Source organism: Chiloscyllium plagiosum, unplaced genomic scaffold (assembly GCF_037043375.1).
Source record: "Chiloscyllium plagiosum isolate Xiang-an unplaced genomic scaffold, Cpla_swu_hap1 HiC_scaffold_4, whole genome shotgun sequence".
NCBI classification, from domain to species: Eukaryota; Metazoa; Chordata; class Chondrichthyes; order Orectolobiformes; family Hemiscylliidae; genus Chiloscyllium; species Chiloscyllium plagiosum.
Window position 1 is genome coordinate 36327670 of NW_028270142.1, and position 22040 is coordinate 36349709.

The following is a 22040-nucleotide window of genomic DNA, read 5'->3' on the forward strand; positions in this document are numbered from 1 at the left end:
AGGGTGGCAATTGTGCCGGATGGAGTATAACATGGAAAAATGTAAAGTTGATAAGAAGAATAAAAAAAGCAGAGTAATATTTAAATGGAGAATGACTACAGAATTCCAAGGTGCAATGTGATTCAAGTGTTGTCCCTCAGGTATCTTTTAAGTGTTTTTCCTCTCACCTTAAATCTATGCCCTCTAGTTTTGAACTCTTCTAACCTGGGTTAAAAATATTGTTTATGTACCCTATTCATGTCCCTCATGATTTTATAAACCTCTATAAGGTCACCCCTCAGTTTCAAAAGCTCCAGGGAAAATAGCCTCAGCCTATTCAGACTCTCCCTAAAACCCTCCAATCCTGGCAACATCCTTGTGAATCTTTTCTGAACTCTTTCAAGTTTAACAACCTCTTTCCAAAGAGACCAGAAATGAACGTGGTATTCCAAAAGTAGCCTCACCAATATCCTACACAGCCTCAACATTATGTCCCAACTCGTGTACACAATTTCCCCCCCGACGTGGTCGACGATGCCCTCCACCGCATCTCTTCCACTTCCCGATCCTCCGCCCTTGAACCCCGCCCCTCCAACCGCCACCAGGACAGAACCCCACTGGTCCTCACCTACCACCCCACTAACCTCCATGTACAGCGCATCATCCGCCGTCATTTCCGCCACCTCCAAACGGACCCCACCACCAAGGATATATTTCCCTCCCCTCCCCTATCAGCATTCCGTAAAGACCACTCCCTCCGTGACTCCCTCGTCAGATCCACACCCCCCACCAACCCAACCTCCACTCCCGGCACCTTCCCCTGCAACCGCAGGAGGTGCAAGACTTGTGCCCACACCTCCCCCCTCACCTCCCTCCAAGGCCCCAAAGGAAACTTCCATATCCGCCACAGATTCACCTGTACCTCCACACATATCATCTATTGCATCCTCTGCACCCGATGTGGCCTCCTCTATATTGGGGAGACAGGCCGCCTACTTGCGGAGCGTTTCAGGGAACACCTCTGGGACACCCGGACCAACCAACCCAACCACCCTGTAGCTCAACATTTCAATTCCCCCTCCCACTCCACCAAGGATATGCAGGTCTTTGGACTCCTCCATCGTCAGACCACAGCGAAACGACGGTTGGAGGAAGAACGCCTCATCTTCCGGCTAGGAACCCTCCAACCACAAGGGATGAACTCGGATTTCACCAGTTTCCTCATTTCCCCTCCCCCCAGCCTGTCTCAGTCAAATCCATCAAATTCAGCACCGCCTTCCTAACCTGCAATCTTCTTCCCGACCTCTCCGCCCCCACCCCAGTCTGACCTATCACCCTCACCTTGACCTCTTTCCACCTATCACATTTCCGACGCCCCTCCCCCAAGTCCCTCCTCCCTATCTTTTATCTTAGCCTGCTGGACCAACTTTCCTCATTCCTGAAGAAAGGCTTATGCCCGAAACATCGATTCTCCTGTTCCCTAGATGCTGCCTGACCTGCTGCGCTTTTCCAGCAACACATTTCCATCTCTGATTTGTAACTTTGTCTACCCCAGTCCAACACTGGCACCTCCACATTTCATTTTAGTGAGTGAATTCTCAACCAGAGTGGCATTAGAAAACAAAGTCTCTATTTCCAGACAGATGCCATCAGCTTGTTGAAAGATGATTGTCATTGGTGAAACTCTACACAATCAAGTTTCTGCCAAGTAGATAAGTGGGCTGATAAGTGATAACAATGAGATGGTACAGTGTTTGACATTGTTTGATTATTGTATCAGACAGTCCCGAGAGGTAAAAACCAAGGATTATCCTTCAGAATGAGAGATTTTAAGAGACATTGGTAATCCCTACAGGCCTTGATTCATGAGTTTCATTTGACGCAATGGGGACAGTAAACTCACTGAACCATTTACTTTTATAGACTTGGGACTGAAGAGGAGGAGTCGGCTGCAACATTGGTAGGATCAAGATCCCACCTGATATAATAGAGTTGCTTGGCTTACAATTAGGGTGGCACAGTGGCTCGGTGGTTAGCATTGTTGCAGCGCCAGAGACAATTCCCATCTCGAGTGACTGTCTGTGTGATGTTTGCACATTCTCCTCGTATCTGCGTGGGTTTCCTCCTGGTGCTCCAGTATCCTCCCGCAGTCCAAAGATGTGCATGTTTAGGTGAATTGGCCACACTAAATTGCCCATAGTGTTAGGTGCGTTAGTCAGAGGAAATGGGTCTGGGTGGGTTACTCTTCGGAGGGTCGGTGTGGTCTTGTTGGACCGAAGGGCCTGTTTCCACACTGTAGGGAATCTAATCAAAATGGAATAAATGGTTTGTCAACACATGTGGAAGTCTTGGACAACTATGACCAATCTTGTGGTTCCTGATTGAATATTTACTGGGTGATGATTGATGGCAAGTTTGAAGAATTGGGACAACCAGAGATGTTGCTGTTAATTTTTCCCCTTCAGCTGTAGGACACTGAAGATGAACAATTAAGTGAGGCTCTTGCCCCCATACATGAATGTGAATCTCATGAATTTAAGTCTTTCAGAATTAGTGAGTGGAAAAATGTAACATCTATGATCAGTTAGTCTTGCTCCATGTTAAGCAGGGCCAGATTTCTGGTTTGGATGTACTTGTCAATTCTGGTGAACAACCAACCTTACACCCATTTGGAAATTTCCTTGGATTTCCACACAAACTCATTTGTTTAATGTTAAACACTAAATCTGGCATGTTCACTACAATCAGGCAATGTCTTAAAATATAAATGATCTTTTTGAAAACAATTTTAAGTTATCACCTCTGAGAAAATCAAACATTAAAACCAGTTCAAGATTGTCAGTATGGCTCACAATGTACCTCTTTTACATACACTAGAAGCTTCCCAAATGCAGACGCCTGTCCTCGACAGGAAAGAAGTATATTTAGGTGATATATTAGAATTAAACAAAAGCACAGGGCTATTTGTTCTCAAGTGCATTCACCTTGGCAATACCTCAGTCAAACAGAATCTTGAATCACAACAGTCATTGTGGTGTAAGGTACTGTAACAATACTGTGACTGAATTAGATCCAGGTTTTTGACCCAGCCACAGTCGAAGAGTTATGATGTACTTCCAATTCTGGATGATGAGTGGTTTGGGAGAAAACTTGTAGGTGCTGTTGTTGTGTTAGTATCTGCTGCTCTTGTCCTTCTGTGTGGCAGAGGTAGCAGGTTTGGGAAATATTGTCTCAGGAGCTTTGGTGAGCTCCAACAGTGCAGAGTACCATTTCTGCCACTCAGCGCGGTGGTGGTGAGAGTGAATGTTTTATGGAAAACTTGAGGTGAGATTCAAGTAGGCTGTTTGTCCTGAATGGTGCTGAACGTCTGGAGTGGTGTCTTCCTCTTCAGACAAGTGGCAAATATTCCTTCACATTCCTGATTTGCAATGTAGATGGTGGATAACCTTTGGGGAGTCAGGTTGTCATAGAGTCGTAGAGATGTACAGCATGGAAACAGACCCTTCGGTCCAACCCATCCATGCCGACCAGATATCCCAACCCAACCTAGCCCCACCTGCCAGCGCCCGGCCCATATCCCTCCAAACACTTCCTATTCATGTACCCATCCAAATGCCTCTTAAATATTGCAATTGTACCAGCCTCCACCACATCATCTGGCAGCTCATTCCATACACGTACCACCCTCTGCGTGAAAAAGTTGCCCCTTTGGTCTCTTTTATATCTTTTCCCTCTCACCCTAAACCTATGCCCTCTAGTTCTGGACTCCCCACCACAGGGAAAATACTTTGTCTATTTATCTATCCATGCCCCTCATAATTTTGTGAACCTCTATAAGGTCACCCCTCAGCCTCCGATGCTCCAGGGAAAATAGCCCCAGCCTGTTCAGCCTCTCCCTGTAGCTCAGATCCTCCAACCCTGGCAACATCCTTATAAATCTTTCTGAACCCTTTCAAGTTTCACAACATCTTTCCGATAGGAAGGAGACCAGAATTGCACGCAATATTCCAAAAGAGGCCTAACCAATGACCTGTACAGCCACAACATGACCTCCCAACTCCTGTGCTCAATACTCTGACCAATAAAGGAAAGCATACCAAACGCCTTCTTCACTATTCTATCTACCTGTGACGCCACTTTCAAGGAGCTATGAACCTGCACTCCAAGGTCTCTTTGTTCAGCAACACTCCCTAGGACCTTACCATTAAGTGTATACATCCTGCTAAGATTTGCTTTCCCAAAATGCAGCACCTCACATTTATCTGAATTAAACTCCATCTGCCACTTCTCAGCCCGTTGGCCCATCTGGTCCAGATCCTGTTGTAATCTGAGGTAACCCTTCTTTGCTGTCCATGAAACTTCCAATATTGGTGTCATCTGCAAACTTACGAACTGTACCTCTTATGCTCACATCCAAATCATTTATGTAAATGACAAAAAGTAAAGGGCCCAGCACCAATCCTTGTGGCACTCCACTGGTCACAGGCCTCCAGTCTGAAAAACAACCCTCCACCACTACCCTCTGTCTTCTACCTTTGAGCCAGTTCTGTATTCAAATGGCTAGTTCTCCCTGTATTCCATGAGATCTAACCTTGCCAATCAGTCTCCCATGGGGAACCTTGTCGAACGCCTTACTGAAGTCCAGAAAAATAACATCTACTGCTCTGCCCTCATCAATCTTCTTTGTTACTTCTTCAAAAAACTCAATCACGTTTGTGAGACATGATTTCCCACGCACAAATCCATGTTGACTATCCCGAATCAATCCTTGCCTTTCCAAATACATGTACATCCTGTCCCTCAGGATTCCCTCCAACAACTTGCCCACCACCGAGGTCAGGCTCACCAGTCTATAGTTCCCTGGCTTGTCTTTACCGCCCTTCTTAAACAGTGGCACCACGTTTGCCAACCTCCAGTCTTTCGGCACCTTACCTGTGACTATCGATGATACAAATATCTCAGCAAGATGCCCAGCAATCACTTCTCTAGCTTCCCACAGAGTTCTCGGTACACCTGATCAGGTCCTGGGGATTTATCCACTTTTAACCATTTCAAGACATCCAGCACTTCCTCCTCTGTAATCTGAACATTTTGCAAGATGTCTATTTCCCTGCAGTCCATATCTTCCATATCCTTTTCCACAGTAAATACTGATGCAAAATATTCATTTAGTATCTCCCCCATTTTCTGTGGCTCCACACAAAGGCCGCCTTGCTGATCTTTGAGGGGCCCTATGCTCTCCCTAGTTACCCTTTTGTCCTTAATATATTTGTAAAACCCCTTTGGATTCTCCTTAATTCTATTTGCCAAAGCTATCTCATGTCCCCATTTTGCCCTCCTGATTTCCCTCTTAAGTATACTCCTACTTTCTTTATACTCTTCTAAGGATTCACTCGATCTATCCTGTCTGTACCTGACATATGCTTCCTTCTTTTTCTTAACCAAACCCTCAATTTCTTTAGTCATCCAGCATTCCGTATACCTACCAGCCTTCCCTTTCACCCTGACAGGAATATACTTTCTCTGGATTCTTGTTATCTCATTTCTGAAGGCTTCCCATTTTCCAGCCGTCCCTTTACCTGCGACCATCTGCCCCCAATCAGTTTTTGAAAGTTCTTGCCTAATACCGTCAAAATTGGCCTTTCTCCAATTTAGAACTTCAACTTTTAGATCTGGTCTATCCTTTTCCATCACTATTTTAAAACGCATAGAATTATGGTCACTGGCCCCAAAGTGTTCCCCCACTGACACCTCAGTCACCTGCCCTGCCTTATTTCCCAAGAGTAGGTCAAGTTTTGCACCTTCTCTAGCAGGTACCTCCACATACTGAATCAGAAAATTGTCTTGTACACACTTAAGAAATTCTTCTCCATCTAAACCTTTAACACTGTGGCAGTCCCAGTCGATGTTTGGAAAGTTAAAATCCCCTACCATAACTACCCTATTATTCTTACAGATAGCTGAGATCTCCTTACAAGTTTGTTTATCAATTTCCCTCTGACTATTGGGGGGGTCTATAATACAATCCCAAGAAGATGATCATCCCTTTCTTATTTCTCAGTTCCACCCAAATAACATCCCTGGATGTATTTCCAGGAATATCCTCCCTCAGCACAGCTGTAATGCTATCCCTAATCAAAAATGCCACTCCCCTTCCTCTTTTGCCTCCCTTTCTATCCTTCCTGTAGCATTTGTATCCTGGAACATTCAGCTGCCAGTCCTGCCCATCCCTGAGCCATGTTTCCGTAATTGCTATGATATCCCAGTCCCATGTTCCTAACCATGCCCTGAGTTCATCTGCCTTCCCTGTTAGGCCCCTTGCATTGAAATAAATGCAGTTTAATTTACTAATCCTCCCTTTTCCCTGCCTGCCCTGACTGTTTGACTCACTTCTGTTCTCAGCTGTACCCGTCTCAGATCGATCTCTTTCCTCACTATCTCCCTGGGTCCCACCACCCCCGCCCCCCCTCGCCCCCCCACCTTACTGGTTTAAATCCTCCCAAACAGTTCTAGCAAATTTCCCTGCCAGTATATTAGTCCCCTTCCAATTTAGGTGCAATCCGTCCTTCTTGTACAGGTCACTTCTACCCCAAAAGAGATTCCAATAATCCAAAAATGTGAATCCTTCTCCCATACACCAGCTCCTCAGCCATGCATTCATCTGCTCTATCCTTGTATTCCTGCCCTCACTAGCTCGTAGCACTGGGGATAATCCAGATATTACTACCCTTGAGGACCTCCTTTTTAAATTTCTGCCTAACTCTCTGTAATCTCCCTTAAGAGTCTCAACCTTTTCCCTTCCAATGTCGTTGGCTCCAATGTGGACAATGACCTCTTGCTAGCCCCTCTCCCCCGTGAGAACATTCTGCACCCAGGCATCCTTGATCCTGGCACCAGGGAAACAACACACCATTCTGCATTTTCTCTGCTGGCCACAGAAACGTCTGTCTGTACCTCTGACTACAGAATCCCCTAACACAATTGATCTCTTGGAAGCCGACGTACCCCTCATTGCATTAGGGCCAGTCTCAATACCAGAAACTTGGCTGTTTGTGCTACGTTCCCCGGAGAATCCATCACCCCCTACATTTTCCAAAACAGGATGCCTGTTTGAAATGGGTATATCCACAAAAGACTCCTGCTCTAGGTGCCTACCTCTCTTACCCTTCCTGGAGTTAACCCATCCATGTGACTGTATCTGAGACTTTCCCCCCTTCCTATAACTGCCATCCATCACATACTGTTGCTGTTGCAAATTTCTCATCACTTCTATCTGTCTGTGTTACTCATTGCAGGATTGTAGGTACAGTATTAATATGACTTTTCTGAAGAAGTGTCACTGGATTGGAAACATTAACTCTGCTTTCTGTCCACAGGTGCTGCCTGACCGGCTGTGTATTTCCAGCAATTTCTGACTTTTTTTCTGATTTCCAGCATCTGCAGTCTTTGGTTCTTCTTGGTTAACATGTCTGGTTCTGTTCCAATTCTGGTCAGTAATAACCCCAAGGATGTTAATGCTGGGGGATACAAAGTTAAAAATCACAAACACCAGGTTATAGGCCAACAGGTTTATTTGGTAGCACTAGCTTTCAGAGTGCTGCTCATTCATCAGGTGGTTGTGTCAAATAATGTACTTCCAACTAAATCTGTTGGACGATAACCTGGTGTTGTGATTTTTAATGTTGTACACCCCAGTCCAACACCGGCATCTCCAAATGATGGGGGATTCAGCGATGATAGAGCCAGTGAATGTCAAGGGATGATGCTTAGATTCCCTCTTGCTGGGGATGGTCATAGCTGGCATTTATGTGGTGCAAATGTTACTTGTCAGTCCAAGTATGGATATTGTCCTGGTCTTGCTGCATTTGGTCATCAGAATCTGAAGAGATGCGGAAAGCCAATCTAAAAGTTGCTGCTGTTGCATTTCAGTTAAAATATAATTATATGTTGACCATTTACTAACGCATTACCAAATTCATGTTCTACATTCCGGAATCCTGGTATTGATTGCTCTGCCAGTCTTATTAAATTCAATAAAACACACTTTAGGTTAAAAACAAACTGTTTGAAATGTGCAGCAAATTGTTCAGCACATGAAGGTCAATGTTTGAGTTGCAAACTTGCATTAATAAAACATTGATCTATCCTTTGACGAACAACTGAAATTATTTCTCAATTAATAGCAAGTTACTTGCTGAGCTCGCAAATTGTTGCTTATGATATCTTGCTGTGTACATTTTTGACTGCAGTCTTTCCTAAAGGCACTTTGTTGATTGCAAATTACTGGGGATATCCTGAGGATATGCAAATTATTCTTTCTGTTTCAAGTGCTGGCTTCCCTGTTATGCATTTCCCAGTATTTCCTGTTTCTCATTTTGGATTTCCAGCTTTTAATAGATTTTCTTCTGTGTAAGGGCTAATTTTATGATTTAAGTAGAAAGCCAGAAAGTTACACTTGAAAACGATTCAAAACAGGGAAATGTGATCAGAAAATGACATGAGAGTTCAATGTCTTTAAACACAAGGAGGAAATCCTCAGTTCTCCACAAATTAAGATAACACTGCTAGACACGTTTCCCCAATCATTAAAGAGTTAATGGTTTTACCAACCAACAATATCAGTGGCACTGGACTTTGATAACTTTTTTTATAGCTGTAGTAATATTCATGGCAATAGCTATTTATGATCGAATAGGTATTGGCGGAAATGACAAAAAATTGTTCAGACCATGAAAATTGTTAGGTTTGCAGACTTTGCTTTAAGCTGGGATCACGTTTCCCTCTAGAAATCAAGAGTCCAGATGTCAGAGCAGCTTAACTGCTGGGGTCTGGTTTCTGTTTCTGACCAAAGGGACTGCCGAGGTTGTCTTCTGTCCTCTACTCCTGTGAATGCCGCCAAAGACTTGAAGTTTTGCTAAAAAGATCAAAGCAAGGAATATCAGGCCCAGAGAACAAACTGGTGGAAACGGAGACACTTATTATGCGTGTGGAAGGTTCCCTGTGCCCTTTACTTTTCAGCACAGCCAGTGAAGTTAATCAATGCCACGTTGAGTTGTAAATGATCTTCAGTGAATGAGTACAAAGCCCAGATTAAAAAGAACATGAGATTGAACACTTGTAGTGGTGAGCTATTTTGAAATTGGAGTCGATCAGAAAATAGATTCCTTGACTAGAGTTTCTGTTAAGAATCACTCCCTATTGGATGAGGAAATTCAGACTGAAAGTTAGTCTGTTCAAACTTATCGCAAAAACACCATAGTCTGAGGTCCCTTCAGGGTTTAATCGAGACTTTATTAAGATTCTTTCATTGAAAATTATGTTCATGACTTTTTTCTCTATTATGACATTCATCGAGATGATTCATGTCAGTACTGACTAATGGGATGGTATCTGTTTTTTTGTGATATCTGTTCATAATCTCCCACAGTTAAGTTTGATATTTGTCATGGATCTTATGCATGTGTATTTTAACAATATGCATTTATATCTGAAGCTCCTGCTACCAATTGCTATCAAGTGAATGTTTCCACTTGACGTATCACCTCTTCTATTATTCTTGTATTGTCAACTTTTATTGAATTGTCAACAGGTTTATACTTTTCACATCATGGTGGCTGAGACCTGAGTTCAAACCCATGCCACATGGGACCATTCCAGCTGTCAGATTCCACTAATCTGCTCTGAAATTGAGTTTATCTGTCAGAAGTGTATGCAGAAACTTGGTTCCATTTATAATCGTTTTAAACACAATTCTGATAATGCCTTCACCTTTTAATTCTCAGGGCTATCTCAACTTGCCTTGTTTTAAGCAATGACTTCTTTCTGGTGATGTCAAGAGGGTTTATTGGGTTGGAGTGGGAGGAACTAGGAGAGTGCTATGTCAGCACAAGTACACCAGCTGCCCTCTCATTATGATTGAGCTCATGCTGATGAATTACAACCTACCTCCAAGAATGAGTCCCCACAAAAAGCAAAATATTTCATGATTGACTGATTGTAATAAGATTTGTCACAACTCAACTGGTGTAAACTTTTTCAAGACTGTGTGCAATCATCTTGGACCCTTATTGATTCCACTTTTCTGTTTTGTCCAGATGGGCTTCTTTCGGCGAAGGTACAAAGAAATCATTGAAGCTGAGAAGAACAGGAAGGACAGTGAAGAAAGTTGGGACTGGGTGCAGAAAGACCAGTGAGCTGTCAGCTAATTGAATGGCATGCATCAGACAGCCAATTGACCCTGCTCCAGAGTCTTCCATATGTGGAAGAGGGAATTCTTCTCCAGATTTTTCGGAGATCTGATGATTGTGTACACGTGTAATTCAGCAGCTGGAAGCATTCCTAAGGCAGGCATTGCAGACAGAAAATCTGTTCTGTGGTGCTTAGACTTCCTTTAAAGCTCACCAATGAACTATAGCAAGCAAAGTGCTGTGAAGAACACAGACTCAAGATGGAGGAAAATGGGATTTACAACAGTACAACCCTCAGGGGATTGAAATCTCTTTGTGTGTTCAGTCAAGAGAAACAGATATTTTTATAAGAGAAGAACATGTTTGTCCAAAATGTTTATTCCTTTATATTTTTATCCAAATGTAAATTACTCTTATCCATTTCTATATTACACTCACTGCACTGATGTCTTGCTCAGACTTGAGTCACGACAAGTTAATGAAGGAGCGATTTTACCTAAAGGTCTTTGCAGTAAGGTCAACCTTGATAATGAAGATTCATGACCACATGCAGAGTTATTTAACCCTTTCAGTACTGTATATCCTTTGCACTTTGCAGCAAGCTACTTTCCATTATCTACTGTCTGAAACAATGACCACGCAATGTTCAATACTATATGTGCAAAAATTTCCATCTCGTGGGTATTGTGGGGATTAGCAGAGGCTTAGTCTCCTGGGTTAGGCCAGAGTTTCTATGCCAGATTTCTATCTAGTAACTCCAGTGATATTTTACCATTTGTGCATGTTTGATTGGGATAGCATCAAGCCTATGTATAATTATCACCAGCAGTTGAATACCATACTGATGTTCAATCACCAAGGCTCAGAATAAAATAACAACCAGTTGTCTGGGGTACTGGAGTCAAGTAATATCTGTGGGAAGCACTCAATCCATTCAGGACAAGTGGGAGAACAGAGATAAGGGAAATAAAAGAATGCAGCTAGGTATAGCAAGAGCCTAGAATATTCCTTACTTGCAAAACCATTTCTAGAATTCTTTGCAGAATGAGGTTTATAAAAAAAAAGGAGAAAGCAAAATTGAAGCTTAAAGCACAACCAAAAAGGTGAAGTTCAAAAAGGCTTCAGAAAGAGGGAAGAGAGAGTTTGATGGGAGAGTTTAGGAATGAAATGGAAGAGAGCTGAGCCCAAAGTGCCTGTTAATAGCAGAGCTGATGGAAAACAAAGTATTTTCAGGTGATAAGATAATTTAAAGGAATATCATTAACAATTGTGCATGTTACCTGATTGTGTTATTGTCCATTAATCCCTCCGTTACCGAGCAGTTAAGTGTGATCTTTAATTTGATTTGTTAAACTTTGGCATTTCCATTGACCTTATTGTATAAAAAGATTCCTTAGGCCGGTGCATTATAGAAAATGTGACACCAGTGAGAGCAGAACTGAAATATTGCGACTCATGTGTGTGGACGTTTACTATGTTGTCACGTTGCCAACATAAAACGTAAGGTTTTATTATTAAGTGATTTTAGTGGGCTATTCAGTTCCTTTTTTTCTACATTGCATTCTGCAAGCTTGTGTTACTGATAATAGTAATTTCTGTGATATTTCCAGTGTCAGACTATCACATTGGTCTCATAAAGGGATTGATCTGTCATCCAATCTGCTGCTGACTGAGCCTCATCGAACTCAGTCAAAATAATGAGACCGCAGAGTCAACAAAATGTGTTGCAAGTTGAATATTTAGAGGGACTCATTTCCCTTGAATACTCAAAGGAATTAAATTGATTATGGTTGTAAGGTTTGAAAGACTTGGATTGTGAGACTCTCTGGTCATTGAATGCATCAGAATGGTTCTGGAAAGATAGAAGCAGGGAGGTTGTTTCTGCTGGTGGGTAAAACCGGAACTAGGTGGCATAATCTCAAAATAAAGGGGGAGCAGATTTAAGACTGAGCTGAGGAGGAACTTCTTCACCTCAAGTGTTGTGAATCTGTGGAATTCCCTGCCCAGTGAAGCAGTTGAGGCTCCCTCATTGAATGTTTTTAAGACGATAGATTTTTGAACAATAAAGGAATTAAGGGTTACGGTGAGCAGGCGGGTAAGTGGAGCTGACTCCACGAATATGAGCAGCCATGATTTTATTGGATAGTAGAGCAGGCTTGAGAGGCCAGATGGTCTACTCCTGCTCCTTTTTCTTATGTCCTTTTGGAGTGAAATCGATGGTAATAGATTGACCGAATGTAAAACTGCAGACAACATTCCTTCGAACTGCTCATATGTCAGTAATGTTGCAACAATCATTTTCTATAACAGCAATGAGGGGACAGCTGCAGGATCAGTATTTTGCTTGTGAAGCTGCACAGAAAGACGAGATGGGATCTATGAATGGTAACAGATCGTGCTGCTCACACATTTGTTCAGTGTTTCAGTATTTTTACTGATAGTAAAGACCTGGACACATTATGGGAAATTGAAAGGTGCAGCACAGCAGCTGAGATTAGGCACAGGTTTGGAAGTTGAATTTTCTTGAGGAGAACCAAATTTGGGATTTTCTGGAAGATGCAGGAAAGGGGAATTAAAGTGAACGAGGTGATTCAATTCAGTGGGAGCCAAAAGTTTGATTTCCTGCTGGTGGGTTGAGATGCAGAGATAAGGTCAGTGATGTGTTTTTCTCAGGACAGGTCTCATACTGACCTGTGAGGGTTTGCCATTAGTAATGCATTAGTAGCCAATGAATATTCATTATGTTGAAATGTTTTAAAATTATATCCTCCCCCCAAGATCATGTCAAGAGTCTCGTGGTTCCTGGTTCACAATTATTTAAAAGGTGCTTCATTATTTGGCTTTGTGCAGTTGTGCCTGAGGTTGATATTTTTTTCTTGAACACTGATACAGGAAGGGGCTACTGTGCCGTGGATATGTTACACCAGGATCAGACCCAGCAAGAACACATTTGGGGTGAGGAGTGTTGAAAGGTAAGGGCTAGGGTACATAGAGATAGGAGAAGGGAAGGGCCTAGCTTCAGGGTTGGTTCATACTGGTCAGGGTGGATTGGTTACACTCAGACGAGTGAGGTGAATGAGTACAAAAGGGCAAGGTTGGAGTAGTGAACATTGGAATCCTGTAAATCAAATTGAAGGTGTTGGATGATGAAGGGAATAGTCACAGTCATGAGGCAGTTGAATTTGGAAAGTGAACAGGTTCAGTGTCATGGTTGGGAATGAATGAATACAGTAAGGATGATAATGAGAGGGTTTATGGTTTAAATGGTCAACTCAACAATGAGTGCAAGCATGAAGGGTGAGAAATGGTGTGGTCATGTCATTAGTGATAGGGTCCACAGCAACAGAGAACTTGTTCAGAGGTTACAGAGAGATATTGCAAAGTTATGTCAGGTGGGTCAAGGGTGATAGGGGAAATTGTGAAGATGACAAAAAGCATTGGAAGCTAGAGAATCAGGTGCCATCTTTTCAGGGTCACTTCAAGTCCATGCAAGAATGCCAAGATTGCAGATCTTGGAAGGATACCAGTGTTTGAATGGTGTTCTCGGTGTGGCACAACATGAAGATTTAAGACATTCAGTGCACATTAGTTCTGCGGATGAGAACTGGAGGATAAACATGTTCTCACCTCACTGTCTGCCCTCCGAGCACAGTGCAATCACTGTAATATACATGGGTCTCATTTACCCAATAATCATTTAACCTCAGACGCAGAGGAAATATTGTAACAAAGGTGAGTTCTTATCATCAACAACTGAGCTCACAGTGACAGCAGGAAGCAGCCATCCATCAAAGACTTCATTTAAAATAGGCACTGGCGTATCACCCCATCTTCAGGACAAGGTATAATGACCTGCAGATGTCAGACAGGCAATGCCAAATGAAATGCCTTAGAAAATGGTCATCAATATCAATGGAATAGTTCAGCAAAACGTATAGCCATATGGATTCCTTGGCAACACCATGGTATTTGCTCTCAAAGTGCTAGCAACACTGAATTTCTTTGCCAGTAATGGATTCCAGGGTGCAACTGGCAACTTATGGGCATACTGCAGCTCTTTTCTATCATGCCAATCATCAACTGCATTCCTCTGGCCATTAGAACTCCTTGAAACAGCATTTGAACAAAAAAAAACTTTTACTCTCTGAACATGGAACTGTTGTACAATGCAGGGCTGTGTAGGTGAAGAATCTGTCATGTCTGTGCTCGTTTCCCAAGGAGTAGTTATAATCTCAAGATTAGTAGCTGAAGTAGAGGCTTTCTGCTCACTGCGGTGATGCATGTGGAACGCATCCTTTGGAGGTGTGAGAGGCATGTTTTGAGAACTCCAGTCTATTGGAGGTCTTCTGCACTGGTGTAGGGACAGGGACACCACTCTTAGTCTTACTGGCTAGACCTGCTGGGATCAATGGTGAAGGGTTGAGAAGATATCACTAACTCTTAGGGAGATCTGGGAGTATGACCCGGGTCAGCTACCATTCACTCCTGAGAGAATGGGGCTCTGGGGAGGATGTCCAGGTACTATGACCGTCTCGAGTTTAGCCACTGCCATGGTGGACCATGGTTGGAGTGATGGAATGCAGATCCACAGGGATGTGAGTTGATTGATCAAGCTGGCTGTTCATAGTGGTCTCCGCTGTCTGCATGGAGGAAGCCATGCACTCTCATACCTGGGACATTAAGAACTCATAGGTTGGACCTTCTCCTCTATCCTCTACAGAAAACTATGCATAATGACTGCCAGGTTTTCCCCGTATTGTTTGCTACATCTCCAGAAGGCTTCCTTTAGTTGTGATCACCAGGTCACTGTCAGTGTGAGGCTCAACATTGACCTGGCTTCCCGAGGTCTTTCAAATGTCAGGGAATTTGGCTGTCACAACTGTTGGGACCTGTTTGCACAATGGTCACCAACCTCAGGTGGAACTTGAGCTCTTGGAAACTCATGAAGCGTGTAATGGTGCATCCTCTGGAAGATTGCTTTCATCTTCACCAGAAGTAGAGTTCCTGGAGCAGGTATGGTATGTTGGCCTGGACATTCTGACCTGACCTTTCATGGAAATGCCCCATAGAGCAGAAAAAAAAGGAGCCACGTTAAACATCATCACAGTTTGAATGCTTCATATTTTATCACATTGTATTCATATGCCAGCAGCAGGATGATGCTTCTTATTCTGTATGTCTGGTGGATCTAGCCTCACCACCTGCAATGGATTGTGTCCCCCGCTCCTACAATCTTCATCGCCTGTTCCACCTCAGGGGTGAAGAACCACAGAATTGCCATCCCTATCATAGCTTTGATTTCTCCCTGCCACTGTGGACTTTCATGACAAAGTGCAGAGTCAGCGACCTGTCAAGTGACACAAAACTCCTTGTCTGTCTGCAGACCCATTATGTCTTGGCCTGAAAGTCCCACATTCTGTGGGCATGCACTGAAAAACCAAACTTGGATATACCTTGGCCTCAATTGCATCTGACTGGGCTGATCACACACCCATTTTTGATTGCCTGCTGCGAAACCTCAACACTATAACATTGGCACTTACCCTGGCCAATAGATAGAGATTGTTGAGTGGTTTCCTCTACTGAACCCAGGTTTTGTTCGGATCCCTTGAGTCTTCATTACCTTTGCCATCTCAGACAAGCCACCATGGTTAGGTGTAAAGGTTTGCTGATGCTGCCTGAAACAAAGAACATTTCCCTTGTTTCTAAGACAGCAAATGAGGAAAGCTGCAGTTTGACATTGCTGAATGGGACTGCTCTCTGGTGACACCTTGGCACCTCAGTTGTTGAGTTAGAGGGGATTGACTACGAGGTGGATGTGTAAGTACAAGAAACATGAGTGAAGGGAGGGATTAATGAACGGGGAGAAGTTTGAGGGAGATGCTGAGGGCTTTGAGAGGGTGTAGAAAGTGACAAAATACTATCAATGAACACAGGAAGGTTAAAGTTTTGACCATGGTGCAGAGCCTCCCTGTTTGATCTGCAGATACTTTTATAGCCCACCAATCACTGCAGTATTATTGACAATGAGAGACTTCTGCCATCGTGGGATCATATCTGTCTCCCACATACACACTGGTACTTTAAATTTTAATTTGAAATGGAAACAAGCAAGAGAGTGGAAATGCTGTTCAGGAACAATGTGCCACATTTTAAATGCTGCCCAATCTGTGCATGATTGACAATATATTTTGTCTCTACTGCATGTTATGGGGAAGGGAGAATTAGTAAATGAGAATGATAGAGGTAAGGAGCTATGGTCCTGATGGTTTTTTCTTATTCTGGTTACATAAATAGGAACTGGTGACATTGATGCAGTTCCAAAAGATCATGGCACGTGCATTCCAAATAATTCAAGATAATGGAGCCTTAAATCTGTGGTCTAAATTTATCATTCTCACTCCTATCTAAATATGACATGAAAATATTGTTAAGCTTTTCTGAAATATCAGATCCTTTGTATTTAATCGAATGGCACTAATGGTCCATGACTAATTAATGCTGCTTGATGATTTGCTGCTTCCCGAAATGGAGTTGGTACGACCATTTTTATAATAATAAAACAAATTGCTTAACTTCTATGTACAAATAATACACCCACAAAAGTGTAAACTAATTCCACAATCCAATGCTGACAGTGGGTACAGCTGAGACAATCAGGAGTAAGATGTTGATTGCAAAGAGAATATGCAATTACAGGACTAGCCCTGTACTTTAAGCATATTGTGAGAGATTCAACAAATGGAAGTTCTACCCTGTGGTTTTAGGGTGGAAATTTGTGTCTTGATTATCATTCAAGAGAGGTTCCACACTTTAGCTTGAAACATCACAATTTGAGTTATTGGTAAATTCATTTAAAAATTGGCTTTTCCACATATGTAACTTGTGTTATTTGAAAACACTGAAATGAGTAATATAATGATATAACACATTATATAATAACGTTAAAATTGTATCATTGACTGAGCATCACTTAGAGCTTTATCGAGTGCTAAGACAGGAGGCTTAGTTTTGATGAAGGAGTTTTAAGAATTAAGTTGAACATTTTAATATGGGGATGGCCAGCCTCACAATACATGGGCATGGAAGTCAGCTTAATCGGCCAAATTAAAAGATTCGCCTTTAATCCCTCACACGCCATATGCTAGGTTTTGACAACAGCCCAGTTTATTTTTAGAAATTATGCTTTTCTTATTGGATATGCAAATTAGCAGCAGGTGGAGGACCCTTGAGCCTACTCCACTATTACATAAGAAGCCTGTTTCCACACTGTAAGTAATGTAATCTAATCATGGCTCATCTGTTTATTCTATGCACCTGACTACTCCAGATAACTTTTCACCCTGTAGCTTCTCAGGAAGCTATCCACCTCTACCTTAAATATGTTCAAACACCCTGCTTCCACTGCCTTTTGAGGAAGAGTGTTTCATAATCTCATGACCCTTTGTGAGAAAACCTGCCCTCCTCACTGTTTTTAATGGATGATCCCTTCTTCTTAAAGAATGGCCTTTAGTTCTAGATTTTCTTCCAGAGAAAACAATCTTTCCACTCTCAAGCTTTGAAGACCCCTCCAGACCTTATTGTTACAATTAAGTTGCTTTTTGCTCTTCTGAAATCTAACAATTATGTCCTGTCCGATGGTTCCTCATTAGATAACATGCCCATGCCAGTATTAGTTTAGTAAACCTTCACTCAATTGTTTGTAATTCATATACATCCTTCCTTAAATAAGGAGACCATTACTGTACACACTACTCCAGATGTCGTTCTATCCACACCCAATTTCAAGTGTAACATCCATATGCGTGTATTGAATTCCCCATGCAATAAATGATAACATTCTACTTGGTTTCCTAATTACTTGCTGTATTTCCATTCTAACTTTTAACCATTCCTTCATTAAGATACAGTTTGCCATAGATCTGGGATAACATGACTCACGTAATAGTTACATTGTGCTAGTGATGGTCAACATCAAATCAGATGCTGTATTAAGGAAGATTGGAAAGATGGGTTAGAAATAAGTTTAGCAGTTTAGGTAACTTGCTGCACAGATAATGTAATCCAACTGCCAAAGTAAATTCTGTGATCTGGAGATTTCTTGTTGGAATCAATGGAAGATACATCTTTCCTGATTGTCATTAGATAAGGCATTTCAGTTTCTACTTTGTAGGAATGGATAAATAGTGAAAGCTTTAATGTTGGTCTGGTTTCCCTTTACCATCCTGGTAGTTGCATGATACAATGGTAATGGACTAACTACTATGACAATCAATCACTTAGTTTTCAGTAGATCCAGTAGAAATTCAGATTCTGTTTAATTAATGTGCAGTCCTAAAGACCAGGACCTCGTGAAGTGATCCAGTTTTCAAAGTTACTTTCATTCAGCCTATCTTTCTGACAGTATTGAGAAACATATAAGCTGTAAGATAATGAAAATCTTAGAAAGCAAGATGTACATCTTACAGACAAACAAAGTTCTTCATAGATGTTTTCCTTGTGGTCATTTCGTATCTCAGCATATGTGTAAATCTAGTAAACTTGGGATGCTGCTGTGTCGCCACGTCTGAAGGCTGTGCATGTCAGAGAAAGAATTTTAAACTTTGTAACTCCAATTGACCTGGATTCCCTTCCTTGTCTCTGGAGAAACAGGTTTGGAGAGTTTTCACTTTGATGAGACAGAGTTGGATTGTATTTGACCTATGATAACACCAAAACAGAGTCATAGCAAATGGGCACTAAGTTGAAACAGCACCCAATTTTCTTTTTCTCTGATGTTGGTGAAAATTGGGTGTGATGTAAGACAGACAGCTGCTTCAGCTTGAGTTTATTCCAGACTGCTTGTGTAAAATAATTTCACTCCCCCTGTGTTCTAAAAGAATCCATAGAGAGGTTCATAGGAAATAATGAAAATGTTTTACAGCTAATGAAGTTGCAGTTTTTAATCACATTTCAATCACATACAGCTGCCTCCTTTCCCCTAATGGATTATTATGAGTGTAAGATTATTTGTAAGTGGACTGTGCTGTTTTGGATATAGGAAATGCTAACTAAAGAGATCAGTAGAGACCTTTGTATAGTAATTGTTATTTATGAGTGCAATTAGAAAGAATGTATCAGTGTATGTGGCAAACTACTGCCTGTGGACATGAGCTCAGGGAAATAGCACAACTTTATCAAATGGCAGTGACTAATGAGTTATATTTCATATTATCCCCCAAAGCATCTCTGCACAGGTTACTTCAAGGGGGTCAAGTTGAACCCATAAAATGGCATCATAGTAATGAGGAGGATTGAAGCTCTTGAGTTTAAATGATTCCATTAGCAGTTGATAATCCAGGACGAGATTCTAATATTTTCAACATTGCTTGAACATTTTTTTTACTGTTCTCAGAGGATTTGGGATAGATAATATGATATTGTTGGGTAAATCAAATCTCTACTCACCCGTCTGCTTGTTAAGGGAATAGTTTTCAGAATTTCCTTCCTCTCTCCAGAAGATTTCACCTTGTGCAGAGTACAATTCCCTGAGTGCTAACAGTATTTTGGCACTTCTCCCCAATGAACGCTTTTAATTTCTACATCCAGGAGGATTTTCAAACCTGACTGCAATGACCTGCAATATCTTGTGAGGTCACCGAATAGCCTTTAGGTGCAGAAATTTTGGCTAATGTATTTTCCTGGCATGTTTAAAATCGCCAAGGATAGCTGTCATCTTCTCACTGCCACCTTCGTAAGATCAGCTAATTCAGCAGAAACCAGGAATTCAGTCTGGATCTTCCTGGTCTGAATGATGTGAGATATTGGCTTCACCTGTAGCTTTTGGAATGTTTACATGTTGCTGATTATGTTGAGCTACCTTATAGGCACACACAGCACTGCATACAAATCACCATTAAGTATTTCATATTTTATCCTTGATTAGAAAATGCTACTACTGTTTGTTTATTATACTTGGGATTTGATTTTCTGTGTTACATTCCAAAGTATATTTATAATTATTTCCATCAATTTTCTATTAAAAATGAATTCACACTAACACTCTGTTGGCATTTTGTGTTGTTGAAACTCTTGGCCTTCTGTAGATTAAAACAGCCATTTGCTTTTAGGATGTTTGGCAGTGCTCTTATTAGGTCTTCCTCCTTACCATGAGGGAAGGTGTTTGCAAACAACAACGATGCATTGAGGAAGACTGTGTATAAACATAGAAGTAAAAAATTAAATTCAGAGCAGGAGTAGGGTTTGAGTCTGCTCTGCCATTCAATCTGATCATCCAATTTAGCAACTTATTTCCAATTTCTCCCTGTCCCCTTTGATACCTTTAACTCTAAGAATGACACAGATCTCTTTCTTGAATAGATTCAATGTTTTGGCCTCAACCACTTTCTATGGTGGGGAATTCCACAGGCTCACCACACTCTCAGTGAAGTAATTTTTCCTCATCTCAGTCCTACATGGCCTAGTCCACATCCTTAGATTGTAATTGCTAGTTCTGGACTCGCCAGTCATCAGGAACATCCTGCATTTACCCTGTGTAGTCCTGTTTTCGGTTTCTATGAAATCTCCTCTCATTCTTCTAAAAGCGAGCGAATATAGTTCTAACTAATCCCATCTCTCTTCACACATCATGCTTGGAGTCAGTCTGGTAAATCTTCATTGCATTCCCTCTGTGGTCTGAAAATCACTGCTCAAATAATGAAGCTAAAACTGCACACAATATTCCAAGTGTGGTCTCACCCAGGCCCTATACAATTGCAACAAGACATTTGTGTTCCTGTACTCAAATCCTCCCAGTATGAAGGCCAAAATACCACTCACCACCTATTACACTTGCACACTTACTTTTAGCGACTGGTGTATAAAGACTCCTGAGTCTCATTGCACCTCCCCCTTTTCCAATTTATTCACTTTTCAGATAATAATCTGTCTTCCTGTTTTTGGTGTCAAAGTAGAAAACCTCCATATTTAATCACATTATACTTTAGCCGCTATGCATTTTTTCACTTACTCTACTTGCCCAAATCACACTGGTATCTTGGTATCTTCCTCATAGCTCACCCTCCTGCCCAGCTTTATGTCATCTGCAAAAGTGGAGAAAGTACATTTGGTTTCCTCATCTAACTTATTATTGCAAAAAACTGGGATCAAAGCACTAATTCCAGTGGTACCCCACTAGTCAATGGCTCCCATGCAGAAAAAGAACTGTTTATTCCTACTGTTTCTTGTATGCCAATCAGGCTCTATCCAAAAATAGCAGAGTGTATGCTGGAAATTATATCAAGCAACACACATCTGTGATACGGTCCATGGTGACATGATGCATTTTTAAACAATCATTCACAGGATGTGGGTTTGCTAGCTATTCCAGCATTTACTGCCAGTCCTTAATTGCCCAAAAGGCAGTCGAGTGTCAACCACATTTCTATGGGTTTGGAGTTACATGTAGGCCATTCCAGAAAAAGATGGCACTTTGCTTCCCTAAAAGGGCATTAGAGAATCAGATTGTTTTTTCCAGACAATTGCTTTATGGTCACCAGTCGACTTTTAAATCCAGATTTTTATTGGAACAAATGCTGCTGTCTGCCATGGTGGGATTCAAATCCAGATCCCTTGGGTTTCCAAATTAATAGTTAAGTGATAATATCACTAGGCCATTGCCTCTTATAATCTATTTCTTATGATTGAAACACTTATTTTCTGATGATTTTCTTACTTGAGCCTTGAAGTTCTGATACTCTTTCTTGTCATCAAGGAGTCTTGATTTTGGGTGCATGAATTTGAAGACCTAGACATGGAGGTAGATGTTATTGATTCATTGTACGTCTGATTAATTTTAACAGCTATAAAATGGAGCATATTGAACACTTGGAGAGC

At 41.7% G+C, this 22040-nt stretch overlaps 1 protein-coding gene across 1 annotated transcript in view; it reads left to right on the forward strand.

Annotated features, from left to right (window-relative positions):
* itga9 (integrin, alpha 9) overlaps positions 1-20205 on the forward strand; it is a 389627-nt gene extending 369422 nt beyond the window's left edge. Inside the window, exon 28 of the mRNA XM_043688825.2 lies at positions 10074-20205. Coding sequence (XP_043544760.2) covers positions 10074-10172 — 99 coding nt within the window. The 3' untranslated portion in view covers positions 10173-20205. The remainder of the gene's footprint in view (positions 1-10073) is intronic.
* Positions 20206-22040: the final 1835 nt, after the last annotated feature.